The sequence below is a fragment of the Fukomys damarensis genome, unplaced genomic scaffold (genome assembly GCF_012274545.1).
Source record: "Fukomys damarensis isolate Sample0158 unplaced genomic scaffold, DMR_v1.0_HiC HiC_scaffold_36, whole genome shotgun sequence".
NCBI classification, from domain to species: Eukaryota; Metazoa; Chordata; class Mammalia; order Rodentia; family Bathyergidae; genus Fukomys; species Fukomys damarensis.
This window is the reverse complement of record NW_022900948.1, coordinates 27,216,900-27,232,165: the sequence shown is the minus strand read 5'-3', so window position 1 is coordinate 27,232,165 and position 15,266 is coordinate 27,216,900. Positions and strand designations below refer to the sequence as shown.

Genomic DNA, 15,266 nt, shown 5'->3' with positions numbered 1-15,266 from the left:
ATATATAATTTACATATACATTGGGAAGGTGTTGCCATTGCACTGCTACATAAGGGGAACACAAACAGTTTGGCAGCATGAAACTGCTTGGGGTTTATAAAACTGGCGGTTCTCATCTCATCCTTGCCAACTCGATGTGCAACCTTACACGAGTTGCTTCACTTCTATGAATCTGCTCCCATATGTAAAATGGACCCATTTACTAATGTAATGCATAAATGTTGTTTTCAGACTTTATGAATGCACTGTCGAAATTTTTAAAAAATATATAAAGACTATAGTAGAGTACGAGACATATAGTGTGTTCTTTTCTAGTTCATTATTAGTAGTTCATTGAATTTATGGAGTGTGAGTACTTATTTCTCAATTGGGTGTGTGTTTGTGTGTGTGTGTGTGTGTGTTTGTGTGTTGTAACTATTACTAATCATGGACTTCAGCCACTTAGATTATTGTGGACTACTTTCCTTTTACCTTAAATGAGTATGTATATTTTAAGTGTATATCTTATTAAGTCAATGTTGAAACTTCCAACACCTTCCTCACAATAGAGTTCAGAAACACTGACCTTACTGCTGATTGCCTTATTCAATTGTTATAATTATTATAACATCGATACTATATTCTTATAAAATATACCATGATTTACTGTCTTACAAGTACTAACATCTTCATAGTATTATTATGGAATACACTGAGATCATCTGAACCCTTTAGACCTGTACCCAACTCTAAAATTATTTTACTAAAAACATACCTGATGCGGCCTGGGATTTAGCTCAGCAGTTCGGTGGCCTGGCTTGCAAGCGCAAGGACCCATGTTTGATCCTCGGTACCAAAAATAAATAAATAAATAAATAAAAACATACCTGAATATATATTGAATTCATATCAATATAATTTTCTATATTTTATTAAGTTCGGTAAAAATCTTAGAAATATTTCAGAAGAACTGGATTCTAATAAGAATATGACAGGAGTCAGGATGAAGAGGAGGGAAAGGGGAAATAAAAAGGATCCTGTAATAAGTACACATGTATCAATTCCCTATGATAAATGTATTGGTTATGTATCAAAAACATCTACTAATAAAAATTTTAAAATACCTTTATATTCTAAAATTAATTTTCATCAAGAAATAAAATTATTTAATACATTAATTTATGATAGTAATCATTTGAAGCAAGTTATATATTTTCCTTTTTGGGTATGCAGGCAGCCATGATAGCCTTAGCTACATAGAAAGATATATGGAGTTTATACAATAAAATTACATTCAATCTGGGAGGTTTAATTCAAAATTTCTATACAGAGGAAATTTTAAACAGTCAAGATAGACCTTGAAGATCTCTTCAGTCACCTACCAGGTAAACTGGACAGGTATGTTTCTTGCTCTAAAAATTTTACAACTGGAAGATGTGAAGACACACTTTAGTTCAGTGTATTTGGCAAAAAACAAACTTCTCCACAAATTTATTAGCTAGGACTTCTAATTGCTCAGTTGTTACACTCAGAAAACCTTCTCAGAAGCTGTCAGTCTTAAAGCCCCTTCATGTTTTCTCTAGCTCAAATGTCCTGTCATTTTTTGCAGGTCAGCTATGTGAAGAAAATATAAATGAGTGCAGCTCCAGTCCTTGTTTAAATAAAGGAACCTGTGTTGATGACGTGGCAAGTTACCGCTGTGACTGTGTGAAAGGATATATTGGTAAGACATTTCCATCCTTCCTCTATTGCATTAAAATGTTAGAAAGCACTAAAAATTGGGACATTTAAAAACATAATGTGTAACTTACTTTTGGACTTAATGAACATACTGTAGTAATGTAAGAGAAAGTCCTCACTCTTAAGGAAATGTATACTGAATAAAATGTGCAGTTACTCTTAAACTGTGCAGATAAAGGCAGTATGCTTGTGTGTGTGTGTGTATAAGGGAAACTTTCAAGAAAGATCTAGAGATAAAGCATACAAATAGTAACAAATGATTGTAAATGACTACAGAATAATATATTTTGCAAATGGATGCCAAATAAATGATTTAAAATACCTGAGGCCAGGTGTGGTGGCGCACGCCTGTAATCCCAGCACTCGGGAGGCTGAGGCAGGAGGATCGCTGTGAGTTCGAGACCAGCCTGGGCTACAGAGTGAGTTCCAGGTCAGTCTCAACTACATAGTGAGACCCTGTCTCAAAAAACCAAATAAATAAATAAAATACATACTGAGTTGTCAGGAAAAAAGGCCAAGAAAGGAAATGGCCAGTGAAGAGTAGAGACAAGGTCAAAGAAATAGAAAAATTTTGAGAGACGTACTAATTTTGTCTTTTAACATTATCTCAATTGGACCTGCATTACTAATGTTAGTTTCAGGAAGAATATCAAGAGGACAGATTACGAAAAACCCTGTTATGAAATGACTCACAAAGCCGGAGCTCAGTACCAAATGAATCGTGAGCCAGTGTGATAGGCCCAGTGGCTCTGCAGCCTCCAGTCCGGTCATTTAGAAGCAGCATTCTCCAAGGAGTCAACACCTTGATCACAGTCTTTGCAAGAGGTTCAGCTTTTGGGCTCTTTCTCTTTCTCATCTGTCCCCAGGCCTGCGCTGTGAAACAGAAGTGGATGAATGCCAGTCAAGTCCTTGCTTAAATAATGCAGCCTGTGAAGACCAAGTCGGGAGATTCTTCTGCAAATGCCCACCTGGATTTTTCGGTATCCGGTGTGAGATAAACATCGATGAGTGTCTCAGTCAGCCATGCCAAAATGGAGCCACTTGTAAGGATGGTGCCAATAGTTTCAGGTAAAAGATCAAGCTTAGGTTTCATTTTATTGACTGTTCAGTCACTCTGTGATCTTTCTGGAGGATTGTGGCAAGTCCCACACCCTCCATTTTCCAGTCCTAAGACAGGCTATAGTAGAGTCTCTACCTCTTAAGGTACAGCTGGACTAAACCCTCAGGGAAACCTACCATTGAAAGTAGACACTTGTGTTTTAAGTTTCCCAATGGCTCTGATGTATGGCCTGGTTTTGAAATCCCTACTCGGCACTTGAGAAGTCGTAAAAGATGAAAGAAAATATAATTCCAGTATACAAAATAAACAATGCTAACACTGGACAGACCCATATTTTCAAGTGATTTATATTTCTTTTATTGGGTTTATTGGTACATTTTAGGTATACAGTACAGTTGCATTCATTATTGGGATCTTGTACCTTTGCATGACAGGTCTTGGTTCTCATTTTGTCTCCTTGTCCCTGCCCTCCCTTCACCCCCTCCTCCCCTCTCCATTTACAAACACTTTATTTCCATTTTTTCATTTTCTCATATACTTTTTCTTTTCCCTTATTATCTTTCCCCTACCCTTCCCACTTTCCCTACCCCTTTAGCCCTTTTCTTCCTATTTCACATTGTCAATTATCTCATTAGGATCTTATGTACTATTATAGTTTTTCACGCCAGAGAAACTATTCTGTATTTACACGTGTGACTTATTTATATTTCAACTGATATTTTTACACTGTGTAAAATTAAAGTGGGTTGTGCAATCATATTTTTCGTGCCAATCTACATTCTACATCCATGAGTTCATTTAGTTCCTTTAGTAACCTTTGATTCAAAAGAAACCTGGGTTTAAACATATAAAATAGTAAAAGCTAAACTTTTGTGGTTAAAAACGGTACCGTGGGAGGGACAGAAAGACTTTGCTTTTCTGAGGCAACTGTTAGGGTGCCAGTAGAACTCAGTTTGAAAACTGGCCCCTCCTGGCCTCTTTATGGAGCTGGTCCTACTCCACCCTTCTTCTTACAGGCAAGTTCAGAAGACAGCACTTTTGCCTGGGAAAAGACTGCTCCTCCTTGCAAAACCTTAGGAGATGTCATTGTCCTAGAGATACTGCTGTTTCTATAGGTTTACAAGAGTTTCAAGCTTAGGGAAAAAAGTCTATCTCAAGTGCAATATTTCACAGTCCCTTTCCAGGCTGAGCCCTGCCACTACCATCCTCCCCTAAATAGCCCAGGCACAGAGCAAAAGCAGGAAAGCAGTTTTGCCCATGAGACTTCCACTCTCTGTATGAAAATGAGGTCACATCCATGTAGCATTATATTCTGGCAGTTAGTATCTAACCATAGGCAACGAATAAAGGCTTCCAAATTCTCCCCAGAGTTCAAAACAATGGGAAAATGTCGAATTCATTTAAACCCCAACTAGAGGAAAAGAGAAAATAAAGTCAATTCACAGAGTGTAGGTTGTTGACAAAGAGAATGTATTTTAGAGACCAGGATGTAGTATGTCATAGTGATATCAAACATTGGCAGGTAAAGATGGGTGAAATTAAAGCCCAAATAAATTTATCAAGTGCAGGGACCCAGCAAAATTTCCCAATTCCAACTGAGATTCCCTTTGACCTCACCCAAATGCCACTTACTCATATTAATAATCTTTAGATCATTATCAAAGGTAATCATATGAATGTGCTAGTGCTATGGCCTGTTTAATTACACAATATTTCAGTCAAATGCAAAATTGCAAACAATAATAATCACATACTTAGCATTGTGATTATCAAACCTTGGTATTTTGCCATATTTATTTCTTTTTTTCCAGCTTTAATTGAGTTTATTGGTACATTTTATGGTACAGTACAGTTACATTCATTGTTGGGATCTTTTACCTCTACATGACAGGTCTTGGTTCTCATTTTTTCCCCTTGTCCCTGCCCTCCCTTCACCCCCTCCTCCCCTCACCATCTACAAACACTTTATTTCCATCTTTTCATTATCTCACATCTTTTTCTTTTCCCTTTTTACCCTTCCCCTACCCATCCCACCTTCCCTACACCTTTAGCTCCTTTCTTCCCATTTCTCAATGTCAGTAATCTTATTAGGATCTTCTGTATTATTGCAGATTATTCACGCCACAGAAACTATTCGGTATTTACACATGTGTGCCTTATTTATTTCGCTTAGGAGTATATCTTCATTATGTATCCATTTTCCTATGAATGAATCTATTTTCTCGTTCTTTATGGCTGAGTAATATTCCATTGGCATATTTATTTCATATCCTTTGTTTTGAAGAAGTTCTAAAGATAAGACATACACATTTGATATCTCTCTCTCTTTCCCCCTCTCCCCTTCCCCTCCCTGCCCTCTTTCTTTCCCTCCGTTCCCTCTCTCCCTCACTCTCCCTAGGCCCCTTCTTCTCAAATGGTCACCACTGTCCTGAAGTTAGTATACATCTTTCTAATTCAGGGTTTATGTGTTAGTGTATATATGGCCTCTATAAGCACTATACAGTTTTACATGTTACGCAAGAGGTATTGCACTATAGATGACCTTTCGAGATTTTTTTCTCAGTGTTGTTTTCAAGTATGATCAAGGTGAATATATTTGACTCTGGTTTATTCATTTCAGTTGCTGCTTAGTATCCATTACATGACCATACTATGACTTATTTTTCAATTCTCTTCTTTATAGACATTTAGAGTGATGCTGCTATGAACCTTTTTACATCTTGTGCACCTACTGCAATAATCTAGAGAAGATAACAAGAAATGGTATTTGGGCTCTGGAATGAAAATTCTCAATGCCTGTTGGCATTGCCAAATTATGGTTCCACTCAGCATATGAGATTTCTTGTTTTACAATGAACTTGTCAACATTTGACATTATCATTTCCATTCTGATGAGTTTAGAGGATTTGATGTATACCACAATGGTGCTGTATGACACAGTGATTAAGAATAAGATTCAAAATCCCACTCCACCACTTAGTAACGACTTGACTTAAACTATTTAGCCTTTCTAGCCATAGTTTAACACATCTGTAAAATGGGAATAACAGTAGTATTACTCTCATCTTTATAGTATTGCTATGAAGATTGGCTAAATATATAGAAATACATTGGAACAACATCTGAATTTTTTTATATTTTTTCCAAGAATTTCTGAAGGGAGAGAATCTATAAAATTTAACGATTATTTTGCCTAGATAAAAACTACCTTCCATCGTTATTATTGTTATTTAAATACATGTTGTTTCAAATGGGTTTATTCAGATGAACTGGAAAAAGTAACTATTTGGGTGAGGTAAATATGTTTCAGCCTTTGAGTTTGTGAAGTCTTTGGAGACAAGGCTATCAAGAATGATAGAGCCCCTTCAATACCTTTCAGCAGCTCTTCTGATCATTACAACGTTTTGGTTTCTTTAGGTGCCACTGTGCAGCGGGCTTCACAGGGTCACGCTGTGAAACAAACGTCAATGAATGTCAGTCTAACCCTTGCAGAAATCAGGCCATCTGTGTGGATGAATTAAACTCATACAGTTGTAAATGTCGACCAGGATTTTCAGGCAGCAGGTGTGAAACAGGTACATATGAACTGAGTGTTACTACAAACTAAAGACAATAACACGATAATATTATCAGTGTGTACCTGTACCATGCATTACCCATATGCCAAAGGCTGTGCTAAGCACATTGCACTTTAATCCTCACTTTGTACTTTGTATTTTAATCTCCAGTGAACTAGGTGCTATTATTAATATCCTCAGTAGCACAGATGAGGAACTTGAAGCTTAGAATGGTATGGGAGAAGTGGAGAAAACTGAATTTAGCAGAACTCTTCCACATGTTTGGAAGGGACACTTCGTTGTGACCTTTGACTTAGCTGAGAGTCCATGGACATGTTTGAGAATCAACAGGTCGAATCTGAGCTGCTTTCATGGAAGGCTGCTCTATTGAGTAGGTTTGGCAGGTTGGCGGCAGAGCTGAATTGCTCACGAAGTAAGGGAAGACCAGAGGCCCGGGGGGGGGGCAGGTGATGCCTTTGTGCTTACCAGCTTCTCACAGCCTGATCGCTTCCTCTCCACGAAGCTCTTGTCATCAGAATATCCATGTGCTTCAGTGTCTCAACTGGAACAACATCCCAATTACTCATCTCCTTTTAGCTATTCTCTGTCTCTCTGCATCCTTTCATAACGGAGTGCTTTTGCTATCTCACATACTCACTGGTTACAAAGAATATGAATACATTTTGTAAATCAGATTTAGTGTTGAAAGTGCTCCTCGAGGAATCAGATTTATTGAGTATTAGCTTTTTTGACAATATCACCTGCTTCCCTACCGCTTACCGTAGACTATTAGAAATGCCTCACAAGTGCCACGGTCTGTATACCTTTCCTCTTTGTTGCAGAACAGTCGATAGGTTTTAACCTAGATTTTGAAGTTTCTGGCATCTATGGGTACGTCATGCTAGATGGTGAGCTTCCATCTCTCCACGCTATAACCTGTGCGTTCTGGATGAATTCCTCTGATACCTTCAACTATGGGACACCGATCTCCTATGCACTTGAGGATGACAGCGACAATACCTTCCTCTTGACTGATTATAATGGGTAAGTTGAAGTGTCAAGGAGGCTTTGCTTAGAACCTGATCCTGAAATCAATCAAGTCAGAGCCTCACGCAGGCAAGGGCGCAATTTCTGACGCGGGATGGGGAGTTGGGTAGCAGTGGTGGGGAGTAAGGTGCTACATTGGGACAACAGGGTAAAAGAGTCAAGTGCAACATCTAGGCAAGTTCTGTAAAAAGACAATATTTTAGTGCCAGCTGTTCACACACACCTTGTGTGGTATCACTTACTAAGTATTTTCATGTGTATTACTTCATTTGATCTTCACAGTGACCTGAGATATTAGCATCCCTTTTATAGACACTAAAACAAAATTTCAGGCAGACTAAATAATGCAGGGACAGAGATAACTCTCAAACCCAGATGCTAAGACTAATGTTCATTCTTTGTACAAAAGGACTTCCAAAAGGTAAAGTAAGAGCCACACAGTTGGGCAGGACTTCCGCCACTGATGATCTGTCCACACTGCTTATTGCTGAACTGTGTACTTTCTTGTGCTCTTGTGATCCCTTTAAGACCACTGATCATATTCACGCATTCAGTCCTTGATGAGGATTGACAAGGACGTAGGTCTACACCTTCAAGCTGGATAGACCACGTGGCATTTTCCTCTCGAGTTCATCCACCCTGCTGGCCTCTAACGAGCAGGTCATAGGCCTCAGAGACACACTGAACTCTCTTTCCACCCCACAGTCCGGGAAGTTTCACGATTCTAATGGAAATCTCCTATCCTCAAACACTGCTCTTCTGAGTGGACTCGAGCTTTCAGAAAAAACATTCAAGAGGTTTGCAAAAGCCCTCCTTTGTATCAGAGACCTCTGCAGTATTTCCATTCTCCTGCTCAGTTCTATAACACAAGGATGAGAAAAAAAAGAACTAAAAGACAAAACTAAAAACACAGAGAAACCGGGAAGCCAGGAAGACCAATGCTCTCCATCCAGCAAAGACAGTGCTCAGTTCAAACCACTGATTTTTATTTGTAATCAGTTGGGATAAGGTGAACTACATGCTAAAGGGGAACAACATGTGAGGACATGCAGTCATGACTGTACTATGGATACTAACGCAAGCCAGGCTTGTAAAGGACAAGGCAAAACTCTTGAATTAGGAACACAATAGACAAAATATAGTTTTGTAGCGAGAACCTTGTCCTTCTAATTCATAAGGCTTTAATTGTGGGAACAGAATTTGGGTGTGTGTCACTCTGACTTCAGCACACAGGCTTTGGCCAATTGAGGGGTTAACTCTTTACAGCCTGCATTGCTTACAGCCTGCTTTGAGCATAATCAGTATTGTGGTCCCCTGTAACTTTGAGGTAAAGTGCCTATTTGAAGAGGGAGAGGCAAATTGAGGAAGGGAATAATACTGCAAAAATATTACCTTTCTAGAAACATCTCTGAATAGACGGTGAGAAGATTCTGAGAGAACTGTTCAATGTATTTTTATCTTCCTTGTCAACTTTCCCTAATCATTTTGTTTTCTCCATTTGCTTTTGAAAAATTTTTTTAAAAAGTAACTTTGTAATTTCTCCCAGTGGCATGATTGCTGGAAACCTCTTCCAACTGGCCACTTTTGCTTAGTACTAATTAGTCTTTGGATTCAGGTACTTTGTCTACCATATAATTACTTTGGTAGTTTTCTTAGTTCATTTGGGCTGCTATAACAAAGTACTGTTAACAGCAGTAAACAACATAAATTTAGGGCCAGGGATTTATCTCAGTGGTTCTGCCACCTGCCTCACAAATGCAAGGTCCCAAGTTCAATCCCTGGTATCAAAAAGTAGATAGATAGATAGATAGATAGATAGATAGATAGATAGATAGATAGATAAATTTTTCACAATTCTGGAGATTGGAAAATTGAAGATCAAGGCACTGACTTAATTGGTGTCTGGTGAGGGCCCTGGCTGATTCACAGAGAGCATGTTCTTGCTGTGTCCTTACATGACGAAGCAGCAGGGGATTTCTTTTGGATCTCTTTTACAAGGGCAATAATTTCATTCTTGAAGGCCCCACTCTCATGGCCTAATCACCTGCAAAAGGCCCATGTCATTTTGTGTGAGGGTGCTTTTTTCTTGTTTGGATTTTGCAGTACTATGGATTGAACCCAGGAGCTTTGCACTGAACTCCAACCCCACCCCACCCCTTCTTTTCTTATCATTTGTATATATGTTAATTTATGAGAAAAATAACTAAATTGCTAAGTTACCCAAGCTAAGCTTGAATTTGCAGTCCTCCTTCCTCAGCCTCTCAGAGTGATGAGATCTCAGGCATAAGCCACCATATCCTGCAGGCCCCACCACTTAACACCATCACAAGGGTGATTAGATCTTAATATATGAACTTGAGGAAATATAAAATATTCAAATTCTCAGGCCATAGTAGCAGCCATGAAACATATGCACTATCTATAGAATCGCTGAGGTTTTTCTTAGGTGTGGGAAACACACATTCTAGAAGACAGATATGGGTCTGAAATTTATAGAACTCAACTACCTTCACTCTTCACTCTCTTGCCAAAATAGCCAGGTGGTGGATTGTCTAGAATTGGACAGTTCTCTTGGCTCATCTGAAAATTTTTTCCTACCCCTCACTGTTTAAGAAACATGAAATTTTCAAATGAGTTATAATGAAGTGAAATTATAAAATCAAATCTGCTTTACAAAATATGGCCACATGGAGAAAAGGGACTCATGGGTTTACACAGAGTACTTTATCCACGGAAGAAGAAAAATTGGAAAGTGCCCCACAGAAAGGATTGCAACATATGACTAATGACTGGTCCCTGGAATCTTCCTCTCCACAGCTGGGTTCTTTATGTGAATGGCAAGGAGAGGATAACAAACTGTCCCTCGGTGAATGACGGCAGTTGGCATCACATTGCCATCACTTGGACGAGTGCCGGTGGAGTCTGGAAAGTCTATATTGACGGGAAACTGTCTGACAGTGGCACTGGTCTCTCTGTTGGGACTCCCATACCCGGTACGCCTAAGAAACATGAGTATAATTCTCTTAGATTCTAGATGTGGCTGTGCATTTGTGAGCATCAAGCTCGTTTGCTTTGTTGTCTTGGGTTTCAAACAAAAATCCACAGTTCTCTCTCAAAGATTACTGTTGGATTATTCAGACTGTAAGTTACTAGATGCTTTTTCCTAGGGGAGCTGTAAGAAATGTCTTAGAGACAGGGGAGTCTATATTAATACTACCAAGGAGCCAGCTGAACTAGAATGAGTCTGCTAAACTGTGTTCCCAGAAAGAAAAAGATTAATTGTTGGATTTGAGAGGCTTTGTTTATTTGTTATAGAGACTTTGTTTTATGATCAGCATACAAACTGTCCCATTGTGAATAGCTATTCACTTTTTGTTCCCTTTTTCAGATTGAACTCAACTTCCTCTCTAAAACTACTTTAAAATAAATATTCAGAAGGCTGTAGTTTAAAAATGCAAGAGTGTTGCATGGCAATGTTTGCTCCATCTAGACACATCTGTAGAAGACCATTATTCTCCATTTTCCTCTTTTGTTTCAGATATTAAAAATGGCACCTGGAAAAAAGAAAATTAAAAACAGTTCAAAAATGTTTAAATTAACATATAAGTTAATTGTATCAAACTAGGATACCTATATAAATAAATATAAAGGGCCTAATGTCCATGAAAATGTGATGCAAAATGGATAGTTATTTTATATTTTTAGTAATTATCATTTATGTGCATTATTTTTTCAAATTAAGAAAAGAAGGGACCAAGAGACTGATATCTGGGATGCAGACTGAGAGAGAAAGAGGAGCATCAGGCTTGAACGGAAGTCATGACCAAACCACATCAGGCTCTCTAGCGCAGATTCAGGATTGAGGGTGACAACTAAAATCAATGAAACGTTACTGACAGGTTTAACATGGCTGGGGTGGATGGCAAGAGGAGGAGTTCAGGCAGTTCCTGATACAATCGGAATGCAGCAATAGGGCAGATGTGAGATATCGCTGAGCAATCACTAAGAAGTCTTTAGCCAGAGGGCGAAAGGATTCCCTAGTGAAGGGAGATCACCAAAAGTTAATTTCACAAACATAAGAAGGATTTGCTATGCTTCCACTGGGAGGTAAATTTGAGATAAATGAAAGAAACAACAGAGAAAGAGCTCTTCCTTAACCCTAGTGCGACAAACAGAAGAGATGGATGAAAAGCACAGATTTTGGGATATGCATCCACACACACTAAGTATTTACTAAGAACCAGTCCAGGCTGGGGGAAAGACGCTGAGTGTGGTGTCTGGAGAAATGGCAGCTCCAGCTATACACACAGTGATACATGCAGTTTTATTTGTTGTGGGAGAGGGGAAAAAGAAAACTCCCAAGGTGCAGTGAATTTAGGTAATAAGGATGATTTGTAAAGAAATAGATTGAGATTAACTTAGAAGAGAAAGGAAGGGAAACAGACAAACTAGAAATGTTAGACAAGTCATCGAAAGTAGGAGCACTGAGCAATTTATATAAAAGCTGCTTTTGAAATATCATGTGATTGCACAGGATAATATTAAACACAATTTTAATGAAAGCACTCTCAATAGATTTAAAACATCATGTTCGACCAACATTTTCCTCCTTTGAATATAAGATCCAATATAAAAACTCAAAATTTCCTTGGAATGCCATTTTTGCCTAGTCACTTGTTTGAAATACTAGTTTTATTTTACGATGATCATGTGAGTTTGATAAAGAATAGCTATTGTATTACAACTTTAGAGGTAAGGAATGAGAGAGACCTATAAAAATTGAAATGACTCTTTCAAATTGCATTTCTAGATTTTAATTCCTTAGACCAATGCTCTACCCTTCGCATTGGTCCCTCTGCCTTTTTTATTAAGATGAATATGGTGATACATGTCCAGAAGCTTAGTAAGTGTGGCATCACTGGAAACTAAAGCCCAAAGACGAGATGTGATCCTAGGAGCTAAAGATAAACAGTCTCAGTACTTACCATAGACATCATGTTATTCTTCCTAGATTTTGCTCACTCCTCCATTTAGAAACCTCGTATCTCCTTCTGCACGATATTAACTCTGGCTCAGTCATCAAGATCCAAATCTGAAAGTCTGTCCTGATCCCTGCTCGTCTATCTTAGTCATTTTCTCATCCCTGGAACAAAATACCCAACACCCACAACTTAGAAGAAGAGAGCTTTACTTTGGCTCACAGTTTTTGAGGATTCAGTTCATAGTCACCTGGCTCCAAGACAGGAAGGACGTGCTGGAAAGCTGCTCTTGTCAGGTCAGCCGGGAAGCAGAAAGAGAAGGGAGGGGCCAGGGAGAGAAACACAGCCTCTCCAGGTCACACCCCTAACAGCACATTCGGATATGGATTCGTCAGTGGGTTAACCCACTAATGAGGGCAGTCCCCACGGTCCAATCACCTTCCACACACATGAGAATTTGGGGGACGTTTTGGAGCTGAGCCATAACCTTTTCTTCACTGCAACTTTTCTTTTGTTTCTTCTGTTATCTGTACACTTTGATGATGGTGGAAAATATCTATGGAAATTGGAAACTATGTATGTATTTACCCCTTAGGATTACAACTTCCCCAAGGCGGTGAAGTGTGCAACTCTGATTTCACAACCAAGTCCAGTGCCTGCTATTGTAGACATCATGTCTTTAGTAGCTTTTTGAGCACCTGCTGAGTTTAGCCTGTATTTTGGGAGATGAATCAGACATAGCTGGGTAGGAGAAAGGGGTAGAAGAGCTCTGTGTGCAGAGGCAGTGAGCCATGAAGGGGTTCTGTGGGAGGAGTATGGCTGGAAATTCCCGGTAACACAGAGTTAAGTGGAAAAGGAAGAGATAATAGAGAAGCAATCCAGTGACGGGCTGTAATTTGAAGTCCCTTAAAGAATGCACACTTTCTCTCCCTTAGGAAATTAAGAGACAGTAAGATATTTGAATAGGAAGTGCTATTATCTGATGAGGTGGCAGTTTATTTTTGTGTTTAATAAGTGTGTTTTTGTTTCCAGTTATCTCTTCTCTGGGTGGTGAGGTCAGAGGTGATTTCTCATTTTTTCTTTGTTCTTTTCTGTTGTTTTCAAAATGGATACATATTTCTTGTATGGTTCAAAAGGAGCATTTATTGCTTTTCTGAAAAAGAAAAGAAAAGAAAAGAAAACCTTGATGGAAGAGTGAAAAGTGGAGTAAAAGAACAGGTAAAGAAAACTAGAAAACTTTTACAGTAACCATCTAAAGCCATGGTTGTCGGAGCACAGCAGGAAGGATAAGTAGAATGGATTACAGCCCATGATACTGGGCACTTGAGCTATCAGCCTCAGTTGCTCACTTAATCTGCTTGGGTTGCCATTTAAAACATTTCGTTGACTCAATGGCTTAATAACAGAAACTAAAGTTCTCACAGTTCTGAAGTCTGGACATCTGAGGCCAGGATACTGGTGTGTTCTATTTCTGGCAGAAGCTCTCTTCCACGCTTATCCATAGTCCACCTTCTCACTGTGACTCCATATGACAGAGAGAGAGAACAAGATTCCTGGTGTCTCTTCTTGTAAGGGTGCTGTGATGGTTTGTGTCTAGATGTCCCCAAAAAGCCTCAGGCAGCCATAGGTGAGGCTTTTTCAGGGGCATTTGAATCTAGAACATGTGATTGATTCAAGGTGCAATGCTAGGATTAAGGGTGCTAAGATTAGGGTGTGTGATTACTGAATCAGTCCACTGATTGGTTTGGCACTGTCCTAATCCCAGTAGTCTGGATACACTATAAGGGACAGAAAGAGGCTTGTCTTGTCTTTTGCTTGCTTTGCTATCTTCTACCTGCCATGAACTGTTTCTCCTCTGTAATGCCTGTCTGCCATGCCACCCTGCCTTGGAGCCAGATGTTTATGGACTGAAATTTCTACAAACTGAGCTAAATAAACCTTTCCTACTTTAACTTTGAGTGCCCGGGAGCTTGTCTCAGTAATAAGAAAATAAATAACTAAGGTGTTAATCCTGTACCTCCTAAATAACTATTAAGTGGAGATAATCCTTCATCATGTGAATGAGGTCGGGGCACAATTCAGCCCATACCAATGATTAGCTTCAGTTTTCATGAGCAGGTTTATTGAAGAGTCTATTAGCTAAGAATTCTAGGGAAAACAATGTATGAGAGAGGAAAAGATTCCGTGTTTGGTTTAAGACATTAAGATTGAAGTTGCTTAGATTTCAAATCATAGAGATGCATGCATCAAAACTATACTTATGGTATCACTTCATATCAAACTGGCGAAGTTATTTTTATCGGCAAGGTTTCAGCCTGGTGACACTTGTATAGAGTGCTGGAAGTTGTGAAAGTTCATACAACCTTTCTGGGAGGTCATTTCATTTAGAGATTGACATCAAAAACTTCAGAGAAACTCTTGGTTTAGAACCATCAATTCCACTACTAAAAATCAATCTAAAGAAAACAACGAAAGATCTGAACAACTGTTTATGTGTCAGTATGCTTATCTCAGTGTTATTTTAGTCCCAAATTTGGAGGCAACTCTAATATCCAGTAATAACTGATTAATTTATTAGGCAAATTATTATTTAATTCATTGAGTAAATGATGGCTTGCATTCTTATGACATAACGAAGCTATGAGCAGTCACAAAATGAGAACATGTTTGAAAAGAAAAGCAAGATTGGAGCATCATAATTGTATGATCCTGATTAAAATACCCCTCCACACACAACAACAACAACAATAATAATAATAGTAATAACCTGGAAATAAATGCATAAAACTATTAAAGGGTTATTTCAGAGGAATTCTTTATAATTTGTTCTCCAAATTTTCTTCTATGTTAAATTTTAACTTATTTTTAAATAAGATAGGTTGGGAAATCACTAAAGGAGAGTTT

General features: G+C 38.6%; 1 protein-coding gene across 1 annotated transcript in view; it reads left to right on the top strand.

Annotated features, from left to right (window-relative positions):
* Svep1 (sushi, von Willebrand factor type A, EGF and pentraxin domain containing 1) overlaps positions 1-15,266 on the top strand; it is a 146,530-nt gene that overhangs the window by 79,924 nt on the left and 51,340 nt on the right. The window contains exons 22-26 of the mRNA XM_019209820.1: positions 1,589-1,702; positions 2,586-2,787; positions 6,197-6,354; positions 7,179-7,380; positions 10,201-10,376. Coding sequence (XP_019065365.1) covers positions 1,589-1,702; positions 2,586-2,787; positions 6,197-6,354; positions 7,179-7,380; positions 10,201-10,376 — 852 coding nt within the window. The remainder of the gene's footprint in view (positions 1-1,588; positions 1,703-2,585; positions 2,788-6,196; positions 6,355-7,178; positions 7,381-10,200; positions 10,377-15,266) is intronic.